At 48.1% G+C, this 23,539-nt stretch overlaps 3 protein-coding genes across 7 annotated transcripts in view; 2 read left to right on the top strand and 1 right to left on the bottom strand.

Annotated features, from left to right (window-relative positions):
* The window catches only part of RUNDC1 (RUN domain containing 1), a 17,789-nt gene extending 13,512 nt beyond the window's left edge, over positions 1-4,277 (bottom strand). The window contains exon 1 of the mRNA XM_026448631.2: positions 3,417-4,277. Within this exon, the coding sequence (XP_026304416.1) occupies positions 3,417-4,028 (612 nt within the window). The 5' untranslated portion in view covers positions 4,029-4,277. The remainder of the gene's footprint in view (positions 1-3,416) is intronic.
* PTGES3L (prostaglandin E synthase 3 like) lies at positions 4,157-14,689 on the top strand. Of its 3 annotated transcripts, XM_023204020.1 has the most exons (7): positions 4,157-4,476; positions 4,867-4,980; positions 5,087-5,153; positions 5,263-5,361; positions 11,333-11,422; positions 12,740-12,793; positions 14,228-14,689. In XM_023204020.1, exons 1-7 carry the CDS (start codon positions 4,196-4,198, stop codon positions 14,261-14,263), a joined length of 741 nt encoding a protein of 246 aa, XP_023059788.1. In that variant the 5' UTR covers positions 4,157-4,195; the 3' UTR covers positions 14,264-14,689. The 3 variants fall into 3 exon arrangements, with proteins under 3 accessions (XP_023059788.1, XP_023059789.1, XP_031790260.1); XM_023204021.1 differs by lacking the exon at positions 4,867-4,980; XM_031934400.1 differs by lacking the exon at positions 5,263-5,361.
* Positions 14,690-18,626: 3,937 nt separating this feature from the next.
* LOC111537339 (alanyl-tRNA editing protein Aarsd1) overlaps positions 18,627-23,539 on the top strand; it is a 13,137-nt gene continuing 8,224 nt past the window's right edge. For all 3 annotated transcript variants that reach the window (XM_023204018.1, XM_023204017.1, XM_023204019.1), the window contains exons 1-3: positions 18,627-18,723; positions 18,875-19,003; positions 22,190-22,349. In XM_023204018.1, coding sequence (XP_023059786.1) covers positions 18,685-18,723; positions 18,875-19,003; positions 22,190-22,349 — 328 coding nt within the window. In that variant the 5' untranslated portion in view covers positions 18,627-18,684. The remainder of the gene's footprint in view (positions 18,724-18,874; positions 19,004-22,189; positions 22,350-23,539) is intronic.

Raw genomic sequence — 23,539 nt, 5'->3', positions numbered from 1 at the left:
AAAAAAAAAAAAAAAAAAAAATGGGGGCCCGGTGCAGTGGCCAGCCTGGGCAACATAGGGAGATCCCCACCTCTACAAAAAAAATTTTTTTTTAAATTAGCCAGTCATGGTAGTAAGCGCCTGTGGTCCCAGCTACTTGGGAGGCTGAGCTGGGAAGATGGATTGAGCCCAGGAGGTGGAGGATGCAGTGAGCTGTGATCATGCTGCTGCATACCAGCCTGGGCAAAAGAGTGGAAAATAAAAATCTAGGGCCAGGCGCAGTGGCTCATGCCTGTAATCCCAGCACTTTGGGAGGCCAAGTCGGACAGATTATGAGGTCAGGAGTTCGAGGCCAGGAGTTCGAGACCAGCCTGGCCAACATGGCAAAACCGTCTCTACTAAAAATACAAAAATTAGCCAGGCGTGGTGATGAGTGCCTGTAGTCCCAGCTACTTGGAAGGCTGAGGCAGGAGAATCGCTTGAACCCAGGAGGCGGAGGTTGTAGTGAGCCAAGATGGTGCCACTGCACTCTAGCCTGGGTGACAGAGTGAGACTCTGTCTCAAGGAAAAAAAATTTTTGGCTGGGTACACTGGCTCATGCCTGTAATCCAGCACTTTGGGTGGCCAAGGTGGGTGGCTTGCTTGAGCCCAGGAGTTCAAGACCAGCCTGGGCAATATGGCAAAACCCCATCTCTACAAAAAAATACAAAAAACTAGTGGAGCGTGGTGGTGCTCGCCTGTGGTACCAGTTACTCGAGAGGCTGAGGTGGGAGGATCTATTGAGCCTGGGAGTCAAGGCTGCAGTGAGTCCTGATCATGCCAGTGCACTCTAGCCTGGGCAACAGAGTGAGACCCTATCTCAAAAAAAAAAAAAAAAGAGAGAGAAAAAAAGGTAAGTGGTAAGAAGTAAATCATTCAGTTCAATGATATCTCCTACTCTGGTCCTACCTGTTCACCTGTCAATGTATAAATACAAGATTACAACTTGTAGGTGAATTAAGCACTACTTTTTTTTTTTTTTTAAGGTGGTACAATGTTTGTTTTTCTTTCTTTTTTTTTTTTTTGAGACGGAGTCTTGCTCTGTCGCCCAGGCTGGAGTACAGTGGCGCGATCTCGGCTCACTGCACGCTCCGCCTCCCGGGTTCACGCCATTCTCCTGCCTCAGCCTCCTGAGTAGCTGGGACTACAGGCGCCCGCCACCACGCCCAGCTAGTTTTTTTTTTGTATTTTTTAGTAGAGACGGTGTTTCACCTGGTAGCCAGGATGGTCTCGATCTCCTGACCTCATGATTCGCCCGTCTCGGCCTCCCAAAGTGCTGGGATTACAGGCTTGAGCCACCGCGCCCGGCCTGTTTTTCTTTTTGAGACAGAGTCTTGTTCTGTCACTCAGGCTGGAGCATAGTGGTATGATCATAGCTCACAGCAGCCTCCAACTCCTGGGCTCAAGTGATCCTCCTCCAGCCTTTGCCTCCCCAAGTGTTGGGATTAGAGTCATGAGCCACTGCACACAGTCTACCTTTTATTTTTTATTTTATTTTTTTTGAGACAAGAGTTTCGCTCTTGTTGCCCACGCTGGAGTGCGATGGCGCAATCTTGGCTCATGGCAACCTCCGCCTCCCAGGTTCAAGCCATTCTCCTGCCTCTGCCTCCCCAGTAGCTGGGATTACAGAAATGCGCCATCACATCTGGCTAATCTTTTTTTTTTTTTGTATTTTTAGTAGAGACGGAGTTTCATCATGTTGGTCAGGCTGGTCTCGAACTCCTGACCTAAGGTGATCCGCCCGCCTCAGCCTCCCAAAGTGCTGGGATTACAGGCGTGAGCCACCGCACCCAGCTAGTTTTTAATTTTTATGAGTACGTAATATGTGTATATATTTATGGGGTACATGAGATGTTGCTACAGGCATGCAATGTGTCATAATCACATCATGGAAAATGGGGTTGGCCTAGTTTCCTGGGTTTCCTGAAGGTGAAAATGAACAGAGTTTCTTATCACCTAGAACCTTTGGTGCTGTCCACTCCTTTCTAGCCCTTAAATCTGGCAGTTTGAGGTGGGTGCTTCTTGCGTAAGGAGTTGTAGGTACCTGGTCTCTGACACACACACTCACCAACAGAGAAGGGTGGAACAGTAAACACAGGATTGCACTGGAAACAGTTCAGATTAAAATAAACAGATCATTATCTGCTTGATAAATCTGCTTGGCTAAAACCAATGTAAGTAGGAAGAAAGCCACAAGTAGATTGTAGTTTGAAGAATAAAAAGGTGAAAAGGGATGGGGCATGGTGGCTCACGTCTATAATCCCAGCACTTTGGTAGGCCAAGGAGGGCAGATCGCTTGAGCTCAGGAGTTCAAGACCAGCCTGGGCAACGTGGTGAAACCCCGTCTTAACAAAAAATAAAATTAACTGGGTGTGGTGGCAAACACCTGTAGTACCAGATACTTGGGGGGGCTGAGGCAGGAGGATTGCTTGAGCCCAGGAGGCAGAGGTTGCAGTAAGCCGAAATTGCGCCACTACACTCTGGCCTAGGTGACAGAGTGAGATCCTGTCTCAAAAATAAACAAACAAATAAATAAATAAAGTGAAAAGGCAGTGTACCTCAATACTTCCAATAAAGCCAGCACTTTGTGCACTTCCAGAGATGCAAAGCTTGTAAGGAAACGTTTACCTGGTGTCTTATACATAGTTTCACTACTTCTGGGGTAGGCACACTGAATCGATCTTGTCAGTTACCAGAGGACCTCATTCAGAATACCTAATGATTCATCAGGATGGATGAAGAGTTTAAAAATTTCAACATTATAGCCTGCACGGTAACGCACGCCTGTAGTCCTGAGGCTGAGGCGGGAGGATGGCTTGAGACCAGGAGTTCGAGACCAGCCTGGGCAACATACCAAGACCTTCCCCCCCGCTTTTTTAAAAAAGGAAAATTCCAACATTAGGAAATTTATATAATCAAGAGTTGTGTTTATTTCAGTTACTAAGAGACCCTACTGTTAACCCAAACTCCCACCCAGAGAAGTGTAAAGACTGCCCAGATTTCAGGAAAGCAGGGACAGGGAGTTAACCTAAACTTCCATGGATTCCAACTCACTGTCCTTTCCTTTGCCAATTTTCCCAATCCCCGGAGTCGGGGTCCTCTAGCAGCGTAAGTGTTCAAGACTTAGATACGTGAGGGGAAGGTGAGTGGGCGCAGCACACTGCTCTTGGCTGCTCTGCTGCCCTCTGAACGACTCACTTTGCTCACCGCTCCTCTACCCCTCACGTCATCACGCACCGGCATCTCTCCACATCTTTCGTGCACACCGTTCACCCTGTTTCCCAGGCCTCTGTCCTCTTGCCCTTCAGCCGGCCCCGCACTCCAGTCTCCTGGTCTCCGACACACGTACTCACCAACCGAGTCGCGGAGGCTTCTCCTCTCATGCACCATCATCCGGGTCTAGATCGCCACCCACACGATCCCCCTATTCCCATATCCCTCGCGGCCCGGCTCCGACCGCTTACCTGGTCCTCGCCCCGCAACCGTGGCCGGTCTCCCGGCAGCCCATCGCCCTCATCGCTGGCGGGGTCGCCGGGCCCTTCGTAACCTAGGACGTGAGGGCAGCCGCGGAAGGCGAAGTCTTCGAGCTCCCGCAGAAGGCGCTGCTGCTCCGCCGGCGCCCCGCGCACCACCTGTCGCAGGCGGAACTGCACCTGCGCGAAGTGCGAGGACAGCGCCAGCAGCGCCGAGTCCAGCCGCCGCCGCTCTGCCCGCAGCCGCCGCAGCGTCCGGCCCGGCGAATCGGGCGGGGAGCCCGGCACCGCGCCAGGCTCCTCGGCCGCCGTCTCTTCGAAAAACGCGGTTGCTCCAGGCCCGGCCTCCGCCACCGCCCCCACCGGGGCCCAGCGCACCGCCTCGCACGGTGGCAGCAGCTCCTCTTCCTCCTCCTCTTCGTTTTTCGCTTTTGGCCCAACAGCCGCCACCGCCGTTACCGGCTCTGCAGCCGCTTCGACAGCCGCCATCTTCCCGGAAACCCCGCAGCACGTCAGCCGCGCCCCCCCTGCTGCCATGGCAACGGCGTGTTGGCCTGAACCCCAGAGGAGTGGTGGGCGGCGCCTGAAGTTCCGAAGTCCCCGAGGGCGCCCTTTCCCGGGGGATTTAATTCAGGACAATAATGTTTTATTGAGCACCTATTGTGAATCAGACACTGAGCACACAGCGTTGGAGAAACAGGTGAATGATACCGGGGAAAAGTCATTCCCTGCGTGTAGCGTCTAGAGCAGCCTTTGCCCTGATTCCAGCAGATGGATTGTCTATTCGGCTGCAAGGATTAAACTCTCCCAGAGTATCTCCAGAGTGCAGATCCCTTGGCTTCCAGGTCATGTTCTCTGTTGCTCTCAACTGTTCTCCCGACCATATAAGGGGAGGCAGCTGCTGGGGGCGTCCCCAGGATCTAAAGATAGCGGCCCCTGCCTGGAACTCTAAATGCCACCCTGGAGCGGGAGCGGCAATGGCACGGTGAGTGTTTCCGGCTCCGGTGCTCCCCCTGGCCCTTTTCCCTGGAGATTCCCTGCTCCAGGTCTTCTGGGCGCTTCAGGTTCTGTGAGGCCCCACGGGAGCCCCAGACCCCTGGTCTCTGTAACTGTGGGGTGAGGGAAGGTGTGACCTGAATGTTCTCCTTGACCTACTTTCCTAGTCTGGCACGTTCTATTCTTCCCAGGTTCACACTCACACACCCACCCACTCCTGTCATTCCCTTTCCTTTCACCCCTTCTGTCTCATTTAGCTCCACTTTGAAAAAACTGTGGCATCAAACATCCCTGGGTAGTCTCCTGCTTCCATCTTTCCCAAATGCCCTCAGTCTTCCCTCTCCTACCCCTATGAAGCCCCAACTCAACTTCTCTTTAGGCAGCACGCCCGGACCCTATGGTATGACAGGCCCAAGTATGTGTTCATGGAGTTTTGTGTTGAGGACAGCACCGATGTCCACGTGCTTATTGAGGATCACCGCATTGTGTTCAGGTAGTGGCCCTCCCCTCTGAAGGCCTGGCTTCCCAGGAACCTCCCTCTTCTCCTAATGTCCCCAAACAGAGTATTCTGCATCTCCTCAGCTTCATTGTCTCCTCAGCTGCAAGAATGTCGATGGAGTGGAGTTGTACAATGAGATTGAGTTCTATGCCGAAGTGAACTCCACGGTAAGGGTGAGATGGGACAGTAAGGTCTGGATGGAAACCGGGCTGCCCGGGGAAACTGGAGATTAATTCTAAACCCCAGACCCTAAGAATGAGGCTCTCTATCTGGCAGGACTCCCAGGATAAGCGCTCTTCCCGCTCTATTACTTGCTTTGTGAGGAAATGGAAGGAAAAGGTGGCCTGGCCCCGGCTTACCAAGGAGGATATCAAGGTAGGTGTATGGAAAGTGGCCTGCTCCTTCTCTCCATGTACCCAGGTTAGAGTTGGGATTGTCCTTGCCTCCTTTCTAGCCAACATTCAATCACTCACCAAGTCCTGCCTAATCTTTTTTTCCCCAACTGTATTAGTCTCTCTTATTTTTATTTTATTTTTTTATTTTTGAGACGGAGTTTCGCTCTTGTTGCCCAGGCTAGAGTGCAATGGCATGATCTCAGCTCACTACACCTCCACCTCCCAGGTTCAAGAGATTCTCCTGCCTCAGTCTCCCGGGTTTCTTTTTTTTTTTGAGACGGAGTCTCGTTCTGTCGCCCAGGCTGGAGTGCAGTGGCCGATCTCAGCTCACTGCAAGCTCCGCCTCCCGGATTTATGCCATTCTCCTGCCTCAGCCTCCCGAGTAGCTGGGACTACAGGCGCCCGCCACCTCGCCCAGCTAGTTTTTTGTATTTTTTAGTAGAGATGGGGTTTCACCGGGTTAGCCAGGATGGTCTCAATCTCCTGACCTCGTGATCCGCCCGTCTCAGCCTCCCAAAGTGCCGGGATTACAGGCTTGAGCCACCGCGCCCGGCCAGAGACGGGGTCTCAACTTGTTGGCCAGGCTGATCTCAAACTCCTGACCAGTTGATCCGCCTGCCTCGGCCTCCCAAAGTGCTGGGATTACAGCCATGAGCCATGGCACCGAGCCTCGGCCAATTCTTGTTTTTTATATTCCAGTCCCAGAAGTAGTTTCCACTGTAGAAATTAATTGATCAGTCTTATTCTTTCTTTCTTTCTTTTTTTTTTTTTTGAGACGGAGTTTTTCTCTTGTTGCCCAGGCTGGAGTGCAATGGCACCATCTCAGCTCACTGCAACCTCCACTTCCCGGATTCAAGCGATTCTCCTTCCTCAACCTCCTGAGTAGCTGGGATTACAGGCGTGCGCCACCACACCCAGCTAATTTTTCGTATTTTTTTGAGACAGAGTCTCATTCTGTCACCCAGGCTAGAGTGCAGTGGCATGAACTCGGCTCACTGCAACCTCTGTCTCCTGGGTTCAAGTGATACTCCTGCCTCAGCCTCCTGAGTAGCTGGGATTACAGGTGCCCGCCACCATGCCCAGCTAATTTTTGTAGTTTTAGTAGAGACAGGGTTTCGTCATGTTGGCCAGGCTGGTCTACCATACCCAGCTAATTTTTGTAGTTTTAGTAGAGACAGGGTTTTGTCATGTTGGCCAGGCTGGTCTTGAACTCCTGACCTCAGGTGATCTGCCCGCCTCGGCCTCCCAAAGTGCTGGGATTACAAGCCTGAGCCACCGTGCCTGGCCATTTTTTGTATTTTTAGTAGAGATGGGGTTTCGCCATGTTGACTAGGCTGGTCTGAAACTTCAGACCTCAGGTGATCCGCCTGCCTCAGCCTCCCAGGGTGCTGGGATTATAGGCATGAGCCACCATACCTGCCCCTGATTAATCTTGTTATTGCTATTAGTGGCTTATAACCAGGCTCTACTGACTCCTAAATATTAATGAATTCACTACTTAATTTCTTCCTAGTTTAAGCCTCATCCAACATATGGTGAGAAGTTTGTTGGGTATTTTCAGTCTCATTTTCAGTCCATCCTCTGCATTGCCCCCAGCATGGTCTGTCTAAAACATATTTGACCCTGACACTCTCCCACTTAAGGCCCTCCAATGTATCCTCTTTAAAGGTTGAAAACTGACTGCTTGATAGCTGGATCTGGCTCTCAGATTTGTTTTAATCTTTTTTTTTTTTTTTTTAAGATGGAGTCTCACTCTGTCGCTCAGGCTGAAGTGCAGTGCCGTGATCTCGGCTCACTGCAAACTCTGCCTCCCAGGTTCACGCCATTCTCCTGCCTCAGCCTCCTAAGTAGCTGGGACTACAGGTGCCTGCCACCACGCCCAGCTAATTTTTTGTATTTTTAGTAGAGATGGGTTTCACCATGTTAGCCAGGATGATCTTGATCTCCTGAACTCGTGATCTGCCCACCTCGGCCTCCCAAAGTGGTGGGATTACAGGTGTGAGCCACCCTGCCCAGCCTGTTTTAATCTTTACATTGTCAAAAATTATTTTAAGGCTGGGTGTGGTGGCTCACACTTATAGTCCCAGCACTTTGGGAGGCAGAGGCAGGTGGATTGCTAGAGGTCAGGAGTTCGAGACCAGCCCAGACAACACAGTGAAACCCCATCTCTACTAAAAATACAAAAAATTAGCTGGGCATAGTGGTACACACCTGTAGTCCTAGCTATTCAGGAGGCTGAGGCAGGAGAATCACTTGAACCTGGGAAGTGGAGGTTGCAGCGAGCTGAGATCGTGCCACTGCACTCCAGCCAGGGCAACAGAGCAAGACTTCGTCTCAAAAAAAAAAAAAAAAACTGGCTGGGCGCGGTGGCTCACGCCTATAATTCCAGCACTTTGGGAGGCCAAGGCAGATAGATCATGAGGTCAGGAGTTCAAGAGCAGCCTGGCCAACATGGTGAAACCCCATCTCTACTAAAAATACAAAAATTAGCCGGGTATGATGGCGTGTGCCTGTAATCCCAGCTACTTGGGAGGCTGAGGCAGGAGAATCGCTTGAACCCAGGAGGCAGAGGTTGCAGTGAGCTGAGACTGCACCACTGCACTCCAGCCTGGCAACAGAGTGAGACTCTGTCTCAAAAAAAAAAAAAAAAGAAAATATTTTGACTCATTACTGACATTAAAAATTTTTTATTAGTTACTGACATTTAAAAATGTGCATCTTCTAAAAATCCAGACTATAAGCTTCTGTTGAAAAATGGGAGGCTGGGAGAGGTGGCTCACAATCCCAGCACTTTGGGAGGCTGAGGTGAGTGGATTGCTTTAGGTCAGGAGTTCAAGACCAGCCTGGCCAACATGGCAAAACCCCATCTTTACTAAAAATACAAAAAATTAGCCGGACGTGGTGGTGCAAGCCTGTAGTCCCAGCTACTCGGGAGGCTGAGGCGAAGAATTGCTTGAACCCGAGAGGCAGAGGTTGCAGTGAGCTGAGATCTCACCACCGCACTCCAGCCTGGGCAATAGAGTGAGACTCCGTTTCAAAAAAAAAAAAAAGCGGGGGCCAGTTTCGGTGTCTCACGCCTGTAATCCCAGCACGCAGCACTTTGGAAGACTTAGGCGGGCAGATCACGAGGTCAGGAATTTGACACCAGCCTGGCCAACGTGGTGAAACCCCGTCTCTACTAAAAATACAAAAGTTAGCCAAGCATGGTAGCGCATGCCTGTAATCCCAGCTACTCTGGAGGCTGAGGCAGGAGAATTGCTTGAACCCAGGAGTCAGAGGTTGCAGTCAGCTGAGATCACTCCACTGCACTCCAGCCGGGGCAACAGAGCGAGACTCTGTCTCAGAAAAAAAATAAAAGAAAAAGAAAAATGGGAGAATCCAGCCCCACTGATACACATTCCCAAATGCCTCAAGTTGAAGTTTTCAGTGGAGCATGTACTTTACCTCACTTGTTCCTTTTCATTACCTCCCTGATTCTTTTGGGTGTTTGAGCTTTTGATTTCCTGCCCTTTAGGTTGAGATCCAGGCACCGTAACATAACACACTAGCACATCCCATACTCTCTGCCGCAAGCTTTACCTTCTAGCCACAGCAGACTGTTGTGTTTTGTTTCTTTTACATAAACCAGGCTGTTTCTCACCTCTGTACCTTTGCTCAAGGTATACCTTCTTCCTGAAGAGTCACCATGTACTTCACCCACCCAATCCCTGGGTATCCTTCAAGGCCCTGCCACTCCAGGAACCTGGGTTCCTGTAACTCCTTTTGGGGTTCCCATGATGTCCCCTATATAACTCCACCACCATACTTTTCACACTGTATTATAGTGCTTTATTTACATCTTCCTCCCCAGCTTGCTTCCAAATGGCTGGGACAGTGTGTTGACCTTTTTTTTTTTTTTTTTTTTGACACAGGATGTTGCACTGTTACTCAGGCTGGAGTATAGTGGCATAATCAAGGTTCACAGCAGCTTCGCCCTTCTGGGCTCAAGCAATCCTCTCACCTTAGCCTCTTGAGCAGGTGGGACAACAGAAATGTGCCACCATGCCTAGCTGATTTTTGTATTTTTTGTAGAGATGGGGTTTCGCCATGTTGCCCCAGTCTGGTCTCAAACCCCTGGGCTCAAGCAATTGATGTGCCTTGGCCTCCCAAAGTGCTGTGATTATAAGTGATAGCCACTGTGCCAGGCCAGAACATTTTTATAAACCCTGTGTCAAGCTGAGAGTCTGGCCATAGTATATATTCAATAAATATCCTTTTTTTTTTTTTTTTTTTGAGACAGAGTCTCACTCCATTGCCCAGGTTGGAGTACAGTGGCATGATCTCGATTCACTGCAACCTCCACCTTCCAGGTTCCAGTAATTCTCCTGCGTTAGCCTCCAGAGTAGCTGGGATTACAGGTGCCCGCCACCATGCCCAGCTAATTTTTGTATTTTTAGTAGAGATGGGGTTTCACCATGTTGGCCAGGCTGGTCTCAAACTCCTGATGTCAAGTGATCCACCTGCCTCCACCTCCCAAAATGCTGGGATTACAGGTGTTAGTCACTGCACCTGACTAATAAATATCTTTTGAATGAAGGAGTGAATAACTTCTTCCCTGTATAAATGTGGAAACTTTGGAAAATGGACCTTGAAGGGTTGTCTCTGACTCCACGGAATGCAGCTTGTCTTTTTTTTTTTTTTTTTTTGTGACAGAGTTTCACTCTTGTTGCCCAGGCTGGAGTGCAGTGGTGCGATCTCAGCTCACTGCAGCTTCCACCTGCTAGGTTCAAGTGATTCTCCTGCCTCAGCCTCCCAAGTAGCTGGCATTACAGGCATGTGCCACCATGCCCAGCTAATTTTGTATTTTTAGTAGAGATGGGGTTTTACCATGTTGGCCAGGCTGGTCTTGAACTCCTGACATCAGGTGATCCACCCACCCTGGCCCCGCAAAGTGCTGGGATTACAGGTGTGAACCACTGCGCCTGGCTGCAGCATGTCTGTCTTGTTGGTTGACTCCTATGTTGCTTTATGATACAATTATCTTTCCAGATGTGTTGTCTCTTCAGTCAATTGGCTCCTGGAGGGTAGGAGTTCTTCTTCTTCTTCTTTTTTTTTTTTTTTTTTTTAAGACAGAGTCTTGCTCTGTCACCCAGGCTGGAGTGCTATGGCGTGATCTCAGCTCACTACAACCTCCACCTCCCAGGTTCCAGCAATTCTCCTGCTTCAGCCTCCCGAGTAGCTGGGATTAGAGGCACCCACTACCACACCTGGCTAATTTTTGCATTTTCAATAGGGAGATGGGGTTTCACCATGTTGGTCAGGCTGGTCTTGAACTCCTGACCTCATGATCCACCTGCCTCGGCCTGTCAGAGTGCTGGGATTACAGGCGTGAGCCACCACGCCCAGCCTTCCTTTTTTTTTTTTTTTTTTTTGAGATGGAGTCTTGCTCTGTCACCCAGGCTGGAGTGCAGTGGCACGATCTTGGCTCACTGCAACCTCTGCCTCCCGGGTTCAAGCGATTCTCTTGCCTCAGCCTCCCAAGTAGCTGGGACTACAGACGCCCATCACTACGCCGGGCTAACTTTTATACTTTTAGTAGAGACGGGGTTTCACCATATTGGCCAGGCTGGTGTCGAACTCCTCACCTTGTGATCCTCCTGCCTTGGCCTTCCAAAGTGCTGAGATTACAGGCGTGAGCCACCATGCCTGGCTGGAGGGTGGGACTTCTGAGATTTTCAGACCCTATCATGCCTAGCTTTGTGTTTAGATTAGCAGGTTCCTGGTAAATCTTTGTGAATGATGATGATGACATGGGAATCTAGAGGGGGCTGGTCAAAGGGGTGCAGTTGGGAGGACTATGGACCTACCGACCCTCTTTTCCCCAAGTATGCTCCCATGCATATGCTCACACTCTCCCACACACTCCTGCTCCTGCCCTCCTGGCCTGTGACTGTTGGCGCTTCTTCTTGCAGCCAGTGTGGCTGTCTGTGGACTTTGATAACTGGAGAGACTGGGAAGGGGATGAAGAGGTGGAGCTGGCTCAGGTGGAACATTATGCAGAGGTGAGAGACAGTACCTGCTGTGTTCTGCTCACTTGATCATTCTTTGTGTTTCTCTGCACACATGTCTCTGGAGGATTGTCACTGGGGCCACGCAGAGATATGCAAGCTCTCTAGGCAGGTTACTCATTGATGCTGATGTTCTTTACCTATTTTGTGCAATGTTTATTTAATAGGGGTGAGGATGAGAGGAAAGAATATTATTGAAATTATATACACATTGATTCACTTATTCAGTGTGGAGCCTGTATTCTGAAGAAGTTTGACAAAAGCTTTTTCCACTTTTCTGTAATTCTTGTTCTCCTATTTTCTGTGTGTGTGTGTGTGTGTGTGTGTGTGTGGTTTTCTATCGTCCAGGCTGGAGTGCAATGGCACGATCTCAGCTCATTGCAACCTCCACCTCTGGGTTCAAGCAATTTTGCCCCAGCCGCCTGAGTAGCTGGGATTACAGGTGCCCACTACCACGTCTGGCTAATTTTTGTATTTTTTTAGTAGAGATGGAGTTTCACCATGTTGGCCAGGCTGGTCTCGAACTCCTGACCTCAGGTGATCCAGCTGCCTCAGCCTCCCAAGTGATGGGATTACAGGTGAGAGCCACTGCGCCTGTCCTGTGTGTGTGGTTTTCTTTTCAAGATGGAGTCTTGCTCTGTCTCCCAGGCTGGAGTGCAGTAGCTCTCTGCAACCTCCGCTTCCCAGGTTCAAGCGATTCTTGTGCTTCAGCCACCTGAGTGGCTGGGATTACAGGCATGCGCCACCACCCCTGGCTAATTATTTTTTTGTATTTTTGGTAGAGATGGGGTTTCATCATGTTGGCCAGCCTGGTCTGGAACTCCTAGCCTCAAGTGATCTGTCTCAGCCTCCCAAAGCACTGAGATTACAAATGTGAGCCACCAAACCTGGCCTGCGTGTGTGTGTGTGTGTGTGTGTGTGTGTGTGTGTGTGTTTGTTTTCTTGAGCCAGACAACTTCGTGGGAAGTTAAAACTAGCAGTATAAAAATTCACATCATAAATCATTGGCTTCCAATAAATCACACACTGTGTCGTTATATTATTTGGTTTCAGTTATAAAAACACTAGCCGATTCCAATCTTGTAAGGAGGATGGATTTGTAAGGAGGATGCTCTGTGTGTGTCTTTGTGTTTAAATTTTTTTTAAGAAGGGGATCAATTTACTTTTCTCAAATTCATTCCAGTGATGTTTTAAAGATGGGAGCAGTTGCCTGACCAGTCTGGCTGCAGCCATTCTTCTGTGGCCCATCAGTGTGCAGATTGTTCTTCCCTCACTCCCTTCTCCCTTATGGTTATTTTTTCTTCCCACTAGCTTTTGAAGAAGGTCAGCACCAAGAGACCTCCACCTGCCATGGATGATTTGGATGTAAGTAAAGCCGTCCCCTCAACCCTTCAGTTTCTTTGTAGCCTTTAAAATTAACCCACCAGAGAGCTCCTATCCCAGTTCCTAGCACACAGTAGTTCTCAGTGCCTGTTAACCCAATTTGAATTTGACCCAAGAGGGCTAATATTCTTTTTGCGGGGGCATGGGGGAGGAGTTTCACTCTGTCGCCCAGGCTGGATGCAGTGGCCCAATCTCAGCTCACTGCAACCTCTGCCTCTTGGGTTCAAGCGATTCTCCTGCCTCAGACTCCTGAGTAGCTGGGAATATAGGTGCCCGCCACCACACCTGGCTAATTTTTGTATTTTTAGTAGAGACAGGGTTTTGCCATGTTGGCCAGACTGGTCTCAAACTCCTGACCTCAGGTGATCCACCCTCCTTGGCCTCCCAAAGTGCTGGGATTACAGGCGTGAGCCACCGTGCCTGGCCCAAGAAGGCTAATATTCTTCTCCAGGCTTTAGAAAACCCTAGCAAGACCCTCCTGCTTTCCATCTCCCCCTCTGTTTCTCCATCCTAGAGAAGACCTGGCCCTGCCGAGCATCTTTACAGCTGTGAGGAGCAATAGCATTAATTAAAATTCTGAAACTAGGGTGGGTGTGGTGGCTCACGCCTGTAATCCCAGCACTTTGGGAGGCCAAGGCAGGTGGATCGCTTGTGCTCAGCAGTTTGAGACCAGCCTGGGCAACTGGGCAAAACCCTGTCTCTACCAAAAATACAAAAATTAGCCAGGCATGGTAGCCTATAACCCCAGCTACTCAAGAGGCTGAGGTGGGAGGATCGCTTGAGACTATGGGGTAGAGGTTGCAGTGAGCTGAGATCACGCCATTGCACTCCAGCCTGGGTGATGAAGCAAGACCCTGTCTCAAAAAAAAAAAAAAAAAATCTGGAAACTATTGATGTAAGACAAAGTAGCATTGGTTTACTTAATATCCAAAGTAAGTTAAAACCTTCATATTGGCTGGGCGCGGTGGCTCAAGCCTGTAATCCCAGCACTTTGGGAGGCCGAGACGGGCGGATCACGAGGTCAGGAGATCGAGACCATCCTGGCTAACATGGTGAAACCCCGTCTCTACTAAAAAATACAAAAAACTAGCCGGGCGAGGTGGTGGGCACCTGTAGTCCCAGCTACTCGGGAGGCTGAGGCAGGAGAATGGCATAAACCCGGGAGGCAGAGCTTGCAGTGAGCTGAGATCCGGTCACTGCACTCCAGCCTGGGCGACAGAGCGAGACTCCGTCTCAAAAAAAAAAAAAAAAAAAAAAAAAAAACCTTCATATTAGCCTCCTAGGTTGGGTGGTGTAGGAAATCACAAAAAGAAACTTGGAGAGCAGGAGGGAGGGAGCAGTTTATTTGTTAACACAAATGTTCCTGCTTTGCAGGGTCTACAGGTGCTTTGTCTTTTTTTTTTTTTTTTCCTCTAGGATGATTCTGACAGTGTGGATGCAACAAGTAATTAACTTTCTACTACAGCAAAGCTGGGAAGGCGGCTGTGGCTATTTTCCAGTTGTTCTGGAAAGCTAGCGCCTAGACCTTTGTCAGCGCTTTGGCTATGCACCAAGTTCCTCTGACACCTCTGAACTTTCCTAGAAGCTCTTTATTAAGGGTCGTCCTTCAAGCTTGTCTTCCTTCTAGGCACTTGACTATGGCCTCACATCAGATGCAGGATCAGGGAGGGGTAGACTGGTAGGGCTTCGGATTTCTTACTGATTGGTTTATAATCTCTATGTTTAGGCCACTTGATTATTTGAGTATGTGTGTGTGTGTGGCAAAACAAAAGCCAAAGAAGAAGAATGGAGATTATAGAAATCTCTATTATATGTGCATATGGGGCAAAACAAAAAGCCAAAGAAGAAACAGATTATAATAAATCTCTAGGAACTGTTCTCTGTCTGTTTCCTTATTGTACTTATTTCTCCTGGTGGCAAGCCTCTTCTCCCTCTAGTAACCAAGCTAGAGTGGTTCCTCTTGCCCAGATTTGTGCTCTGATTTCTTACAGCTAATTCTGTCATCTCTAGAACCAGCCATTTCAGCTTCCTGCACACTCTAGAAATCTCTTTATACTTTTTTTCCCCCCCAAGATGGAGTCTTGCTCTGTTGCCCAGGCTGGAGTGCAGCGGCATGATCTCAGCTCACTGCAACCTCCGCCTTCCAAATTCAAGCAATTCTCCTGCCTCAGCCTCCCAAGTAACTGGGACTACAGACGTACACCACCAGACTCAGCTACTTTTTGTATTTTTTACCTGACATGGGGTTTCACCATGTTGGCCACACTGGTCTTGAACTCCTAACCTCAAGTGATCCACCCACCTCAGCCTCCCAAAGTGCTAGGATTACATGTGTAAGCCACCACACACGGCCCTCTTTATACTTTTAAAACTGATTGTTACCCTAGTTAATGTCTATGTTTATTTGTCCATTCAACAGCTATTCCATTTCTCCATAAACATTTTTTGAGTGCCTAATGTGTACAACTGACTATAACTTAAACAAAATAAATGCATTGCCTACAGACTTTGCTCTTGAACTCATGGTAAACTATTAGGATTTACTTTAAAAGTAAACTTTATTTATTTATTTATGTTTGAGATAAAGTCTTGCTTTCTTGCCCAGGTTGGAATACAGTGGTACATTCATTATTCACTGGAGCCTTGACATCCTGGGCTCAAGTAATCCTGCCTCAGCCTCCTGGGTAGCTAGGACTACACTGGACCTGACTAAGTTAAAAAATATTTTTGTAGGCTGGGCACGGTGGCTCACGCTTGTAATCCCAGCATTTTGGGATGCTGAGGTGGGTGGATCACCTGAGGTTGGGAGTTTGAGACCAGCCTGACCAACATGGAGAAACCCTGTCTCTACTAAAAATACAAAATTAGCCAGGCATGGTGGCTCATGCCTGTAATCCCAGCTGCTCCAGAGGCTGAGGCAGGAGAATGGCTTGAATCCGGGAGGTGGAGGTTGCTGTTGGCCGAGATCACGCCATTGCACTCCAGCCAGGGCAACAAGAGCGAAACTCCATCTCAAAAAAAAACCCAGATATATATTACATGTTTTATATATATAATATATGTTATATATGTTATAATATGTTATATATTATATAATATATAAAATACATGTTATATATAATATATCTAAAACACGTTTTAGATATATAATATATATTATATAATTTTTATAAAGACATAGTCTTGCTATGTTGCCCAGGCTGCTCTCGAACTCCTGGCCTTAAGCCTCCTGCCTCATCCTCCCAAAGTGCTGGGATTATAGGCCTGAGCTACCATCCCTGGCCCCATACTGCATTATAAATACTATAATACCTATAATTTATTTTATGCTACATAGTTCTAAGGTATAATTATATAATATACAAAACAATATATAACATGGAACATAAACATATATAGTATGTATTATTTATATGCAGTATATTATCAAAACTTAATCATAATTAGCAAATGTGATGTGTGTGCCTGTGTGTGTACACAACTGGAATCACACCATCCGTATCTTGCACTGTGCCCTTTTTCATTTAATATATATTGGAGATCTTTACAAGTCAGAACATATAGATCTAACTCTTTTTTCATGGCTACATGGTATTCCATTGAATGTATTTTTCATAATTTCACAGGTTCCTTATTGAGGGACATGTAGGTTGTTAGTCTTTTACCATTTTCTTTCTTTCGTTTTCTTTTTTTTTTGAGACGAAGTCTCACTCTTGTCCCCCGCAGGCTGGAGTGCGATGGCGTGATCTTGGCTCACTGCAACCTCCGCATCCCGGGTTCAAATGATTCTCCTGTCTTGGTCCCCCTAGTATCTGAGATTATAGGCGCCTGCCACCACACCTGGCTAATTTTTGTAGTTTTAGTAGAGACGGGGTTTTACCATGTTGGCCAGGCTGGTCTAGAACTCCTGACCTCAGGTGATCCACCTGCCTTGGCCTTCCAAAGTGCTGGGATCACAGGCATGAGCCACCATGACCAACGGTCTTTTACCATTTTCAAACAATGGTGCCATCAACACTTAAAAATGTGGATCTTCACGTATTTTTGCCAGAATGCCTGTAGGGTACATTTCTAGAAGTAGAATTGCTAAGTCAAAGAGTAGATAAAATACAGTTAAACATTTTGATAGCTGTTACCAAGTTGCTCTTTGATGAAATTGTACCAATTCTCACTCCTGTGAACATTGAGTGTTCCATTCTCTAAAAGGTTTCAGATATTTGACAAGATACAAATTAGTACCTGGTTTAATTTGCTTTTTTTTTTTTGAGATGTAGTCTCCCTCTGTCAGCTAGGCTGGAGTGCAGTATCGTGATCTCAGCCAATGGCAACCTCCACCTCCCAGGTTCAAGTGATTCTCCTGCTTCAGCCTCCTAAGTACCTGGGATTACAGGCACCTGCCACCACACTGAGCTAATTTTTGTATTTTTAGTAGACACAGGGTTTTGCCATGTTGGCCAGGCTGCTATCAAACTTCTGGTCTCAACTGATCCAGGCACCTTGGCCTCCCACACTGCTGGGATTACAGATGTGAGCCACTGTGTCCGGCCCAAACTATTTTTTTAAAATTAAATTAATTTTTTTATTTTATTTATTTATTTATTTATTTATTTATTTATTTATTTATTTATTTATTTATTTTTTTGAGACGGAGTCTCGCTGAATTCCCCAGGCTGGAGTGCAGTGGCGCGATTTCGGCTCACTGCAACCTCCCCCCCCTCGGGTTAAAGTGATTCTCCCGCCTTGGCCTCTCAAGTAGCTGGGATTATATAGGCACGTGCCACGACGCCTGGCTAATGTTTTTGTATTTTTAGTAGAGACGGGTTTCACTATGTTGGCCAGGCTGGCCAAACTGTTTACTTTTTTTTTTTTTTGAGACGGAGTCTCGCTCTGTCACCCAGGCTGGAGTGCAGTGGCTCGATCTCCCCTCACTGCAAGCTCCACCTCCCAGGTTCACGCCATTCTCCTGCCTCAGCCTCCCGAGTAGCTGAGACTACAGGCGCCCGCCACCATGCCCGCTATTTTTTTGTATTTTTAGTAGAGACGGGATTTCACTGTGTTAGCCAGGATGGTCTCGATCTCCTGACCTCGTGATCCGCCTGCCTCGGCCTCCCAAAGTGCTGGAATTACAGGCGTGAGCCACCGCGACCGGCCTTACTTTTTTTTTTTTTTTTTTTTTTTAAATTGAGACAGAGTCTCTGCCGCTCAGGCTGGAGTGCAGTGGTGCAATCTCTGCTCACTGCAAACCCGCCTCCCGGGTTCCAGCGATTCTCCTGCGTCAGCCTCGTGAGTATGTGGGATTACATGTGCCCGCCACCACGCCCGGCTAATTTTTGTATTTTTAGTAGAGACGGCTTTTTTTTTTTTTTTTTTTTGAGACGGAGTCTCGCTCTGTTGCCCAGGCTGTAATGCAGTGGCACCATCTCAGCTCCCTGCAAGCTCTGCCTCCTGGGCTCCCGCCATTCTCCTGCTTCAGCCTCCGGAGTAGCTGGGACTACAGGCGCCAGCCACCTCGCCCGGCTAGCTTTTTGTATTTTTTAGTAGAGACGGGGTTTCACCGTGTTAGCCAGGATGGTCTCGAACTCCTGACCTCGTGATCCGCCCGTCTCGGCCTCCCAAAGTGCTGGGATTACAGGCTTGATGTTTTTGTTTGTTTGTTTTCCTCCTGGTCTTGTCCTTTGCAAAGCCTTAGAACAGTCGTTAAGCAACCCAGCAAATATGCAATTCGCGTTTTCAGTAAATTTATCCAAACCGCATTCCATTCTTTACCCTCGTGCTTCTGCGCAGACACGCTCCCTTAATGACGTTTGTCCCACGTCGCTCTCCGTTCGCTCCCAGGCTTCTCTGCGCGTGCGGCTCCCTCTGCGCCTGCAGGTATGGCGTTCCGGTGTCAGCGTGACAGCTATGCTCGAGAGGTACGGCGTCGCGGGCGAGGCACTTGAGACTACTCGGCCGGCAAGGCGGTTTGGGGAAGAGGGTGTCACGTGGAGGGATTCAGTCCCGGTGTGGAGAGGGCTAGGGCTGGGGCTGGGGTCGGGGCTTATTCTCTCATTCCTCTCCCTTCAGTTCACCACCACCGTGGTCTCCTGCCGTCCCGCGGAGCTGCAGACTGAAGGGAGCAACGGCAAGAAAGTGCTGAGCGGTTTCCACGTAGTGCTGGAAGACACATTGCTTTTCCCTGAGGGCGGGGGACAGGTACCAAGCCAATCTCTTCCCAGGAAGCCCCAAATTTCTTTGTGCTCAGGCAGGAAATGCTCTCCTGCTCCTTTTTTCTCAGCCATGATGAATTCAGATGAGCCTTAACTTAATTCATTTTGTTATTCATTTAATAAGTATTTATCAGCAAATGCTTATCTAGACTTAACATATGCTAGATATTATTCCAGGCTGTAAGGATAACCGGTGAACAACACGGTGCCTTTATATACGTGGAATGTTTATTGAAGACAATTGTGCGTGTTAGGTATAGTAAGTAATAAATAAAAACCAAGTAAAGGGAAAGAGAGTGATAGGTTACGTGTCTAGATGAAGGGTAATTTACTTCAGTAGAGACCTAAACGAAGTGAGAGGGTGAGTCTTTGCAATTATCTAGTGGTGCTGGGGGCAGGGGGCGTATTCAAGCAGATAGAATAGCGGGTGCAAAGGCCTCAAGGAAGGAATCAGCTTCGGGTGTTTGTTAGGGACTGAAAAAGATGTTCCTGAAGGAGTTCAGGTGAGATAAACGGGTTACAGTAGTACAGCAGAGAGCATACTTACCAGTGCTGTGATGAGGACTAGGTACAGCATGAGCGCAAGTGGGGTACATTGTGAACATGGAAGAGGAGGATAACAACAACAAAGGTGGGCATTATGAGAAAGGCCCTTTCCTTCCTTCCTTCCTTCCTTCCTTCCTTCCTTCCTTCCTTCCTTCCTTCCTTCCTTCCTCCCTCCCTCCCTCCCTCCCTTCCGTTTTCAGTCTTTCGGTCTTTCTGTCTTTCTTTTCTTTCTTTCGACAGAATCTCGCGCTGTCCTCAAGCTGGAGCACAGTGACATGATCTCGGCTCACTGTAGCCTCCGCCTCCTGGGTTCAGGTGATTCTCCTGCCTCAGCCTCCCGAGTAGCCTGACCAACATGATGAAACCTTGTCTCTACTAAAAATTAACCAGGCATACTGGCAGGTGCCTGTAGTCCCAGCTACTCGGGAGGCCGAGGCATGAGAATCACTTGAATCAGGAGACTGAGGTTGCAGTGAGCTAAGATTGTGCCACTGCACTTCAGCGTGGGGGACAGAGCAAGACTGCGTCTCAAAAGGAAAAAAAAAAAGGGTGTATTAAGGTGTGTGGGCTTCATTCAGGAAACTGCAGTGAACCATGCAGGTTATTTTCTTTCTTTTTTATTTTTAAGAGACAGGATCTTACTATATCACCCAGGCTGGAGTGCAGTGGCCTGATCCTAGCTCACTGCAGCCTGGAACTCCCAGACTCAAGCAGTCCTCCTGTTTTAGCCTCTCCAGTAGTGGGGACTACAGGTACACAACCAACATGCTTGGCTGATTTTTTGTAGAGATGAGGTCTCACTTTATTGCCCAGGCTTATCTTGAACTCCTGGCCTCAAACGGTCCTCCCACCTTGGCCTCCCAAAGTGCTGGGCCTACAGGTGTGAGCCACTGCCCTGGCCTCCATGCAGGTTCTTAAGCAAATAAGTGACATGAGAGAACATGTTCAGCAGACTTAGTACTGAGAAAGTTCCAATTTCATGTCAGTTATTATTACGGTGATTTTCCCAATGTGAAGATTTCCCTGATCTGCTGAAGGAAAACCTGTGACCTCAAGTATCCATAGAAGGTCTCATTTTAGGCAGCATTTCTTTCAGGAAGTCTTTTTTGATTCCCCAAGACTGTTAGATCTCTTTGCTTTGAGGTTCTCTAGCATCATATACTTTCTCATGTTATGGCATGTTATAGGTCATATTGCAAGTGTCTGTTTTCCAGCCTCTGTTCTCTAGACTCTTAAGTTTCATGAGGCACCATATCTTGTTTACATTGTATTCTTGGGCTGGCACAGTCTCTTGTAAGCAGTTGGCACTTGAAACTGTTTTAAATGAACTTTTTTTTTTTTTTTTTTTAAGGCAGTGTCTTGCTCTGTTGCCAGGCTGGAGTGCAGCAGCATGATTTCGGCTCACTGCAGTCTCCGTCTGCCAGGTTCAAGCGATTCCCCTGCCTCAGTCTCCCAAGTAACTGGGACTACGGGTGCGCACCACCATGCCCAGTTAATTTTTTGTATTTTAGTAGAGATGGGGTTTCACCATGTTGGCCAGGATGGTCTCAATCTCCTGACCTTGTGACCTGCCTGCCTTGACCTTTCAAAGTACTGGGATTACAAGTGTGAGCCACTGCACTCGGCCCTTTTTTTTTTCTTTTAATGAGACAGTATCTCACTCTGTCACCCAGGCTGGAGTGTAGTGGCGCAGTCATAGCACACTGCAGCCTCAACCTTTTGGGCTCAAGTGATTCTCCCACCTCAGCCTCCCAAGTAGCAGGTAGTATCATGGCCAGCTCATTTTTTATTTTTCATAGAGGTCGGGTCTCACTATGTTGTCTAGTCTGATCTTAAGCGATTCTCCTGCCTTGGCCTCCCAAAGTGGTGGGATTACAGGAATAAGCCACCATGCCCAGACTAAATGAACATTTTTGAATCTAATTCTAGTAGCACTGCAAGAGGATGGAGTGGAGGGAGGGAGAAAAAATCAGATCTTTTTTTTTTTTTTTTTTTAAGTTTTTTGAGACAGAGTCTCGCTCTGTCGCCCAGGCTGAAGTGCAGTGGCACGTTCTTGGCTCACTGCAAGCTCCGCCTCCCAGGTTCACGCCATTCTCCTGCCTCAGCCTCCCGAGTAGCTGGGACTACAGGCGCCTGCCACCACGCCCGGCTAATTTTTTTGTATTTTTAGTAGAGACGGGGATTCACCGTGTTAGGCAGGATGGTCTCGATCTCCTGACTTCGTGATCTGCCCGCCTCGGCCTCCCAAAGTGCTGGGATTACAGGCGTGAGCCACTGCGCCTGGCCCAAATCAGATCATTTTAGAGACTACTAAAGAATCTAGACTAAGGCAATGAGAGTTGAGGATTAAGGTTCTTCGAGTTTTACTAAAATTTTTGTTGCTATAGTTACAGTCTCTTTTTTTAATTCTGTTATTCTGAAGATCACAACACATAGGTGTTTAGAATGAAAAGGACTGAGAATCCTCTCATGGAACAAAGTGGACTCATCTCACTTGGCATTGCTTTCTCTATCTCCCTTAGGGAGTCCAAATTCTGGGTCTGTCTCTCACCCTAGAGGGTCTTTGTACCTAGGAGTTAGGGTGAGCCCTGCCTTGCCATTGATTATGTTTACTTATTCCCATCAGCCTGATGACCGTGGTACAATCAATGACATCTCTGTGCTGAGAGTGACTCGCCGCGGGGAGCAGGCTGATCATTTCACACAGACACCCCTGGATCCAGGAAGCCAGGTTCTGGTCCGGGTAGACTGGGAGCGGAGGTTTGACCACATGCAGCAGCATTCAGGTAAAGGCTGGAATGGGGGACATAACACCAGGGCAGTTGCCATGTATGGGGATGCCATGATGACTGAGACATAGTTTGGGTTCTCTAGGAGTTAACCTTTTGGAAGAGACAGACTATTCAGAATCAGCTGTAATTCAGGAAGGATATGCTAAATGTTATAACAGCAACATGAACAATTGAAGTAAAAAAAAGTATTAGAATAACTGCTGGATTTAGGTATTATCAACTTCCCACTTGATATCTCCATCTGGATGTCTCACAACCTTTCAAACTCAAAATGTCCAAAATGAAACAAAAAGCCTTCCCCTCCCTCCTGGTCTTTCATTAGCATCCTGTGTGTTCATTGCAGGGCATCAGGATACACCTAGTCACTCAAGTTCTGGAAGTCATTCCAGATACCTCTTCAGGTGTAGACAGCCAGCCAGTCACTGAGTCCTGTTCGTTTAGTTTCTTTTTTTTTTTTTTTTTTGACAGAGTTTCACTCTGTCGCCCAGGCTGGAGTACAGTGGCATAATCTCGGCTCACTGCAACCTTTGCCTCCTGGGTTCAAGCGATTCTCCTGCCTCAGCCTCCTGAGTAGCTGGGATTATAGGCACCCACCACCATGCCCGGCTAATTTTGTATTTTTAGTAGAGATGGTGTTTCACCATGTTGGTCTGGCTGGTCTTGAGCTCTTGACCTCAGATGATCCACCTACCTTGGCCTCCCAAAGTGCTGGGATTACAGTTATGAACCACCCTGCCCGGCCTGTTGGTTTGTTTTCTAAGTCTGTCCACTTCTTTCCACGGTCACTGTCATCCTAGTCCCAGCGCCTAACTGTCTTCACCCTGGACCTCTCTAACAGTTTCCTAATTGATTGCCCCACATTCACTCTGGCTCCACCCGAGTTCCGGCTACTTGGGAGGCTGAGGCAGAATAATTGCTTGAACCCGGGAGCCAGAGGTGGCAGTGAGCTGAGATGGCACCACTGCACACCAGCCTGGGCAACAGAACAAGACTCCATCTGAAAAAAATAAATAAAATAAATAATAATTTTTTTTTTTGAGACACAGTCTCGCTCTGTCGCCTAGGCTGGCGTGCAGTGGCACAGTCTTGGATCACTGCAATCTCCTCCTCCTGGGTTCAAGCGATTCTCCTGCCTCAGCCTCCTGAGTAGCTGGGATTATAGGTATGCACCACCACGTCTGGCT

The sequence above is a fragment of the Piliocolobus tephrosceles genome, chromosome 16 (assembly GCF_002776525.5).
Source record: "Piliocolobus tephrosceles isolate RC106 chromosome 16, ASM277652v3, whole genome shotgun sequence".
NCBI classification, from domain to species: Eukaryota; Metazoa; Chordata; class Mammalia; order Primates; family Cercopithecidae; genus Piliocolobus; species Piliocolobus tephrosceles.
Note: the sequence above shows the minus strand (reverse complement) of the source record. Positions and strands in the feature narration are given on the sequence as shown.

Coding starts and splice junctions, on each gene's coding strand:
- PTGES3L (XM_023204020.1), top strand. CDS start 4,196: ATGATACCGGGGAAAAGTCATTCCCTGCGTGTAGCGTCTAGAGCAGCC. Junction 5,362..11,332: donor TTACCAAGGAGGATATCAAG/GTAGGTGTATGG, acceptor TTCTTCTTGCAG/CCAGTGTGGCTGTCTGTGGA. Junction 12,794..14,227: donor CTGCCATGGATGATTTGGAT/GTAAGTAAAGCC, acceptor TTTTTCCTCTAG/GATGATTCTGACAGTGTGGA.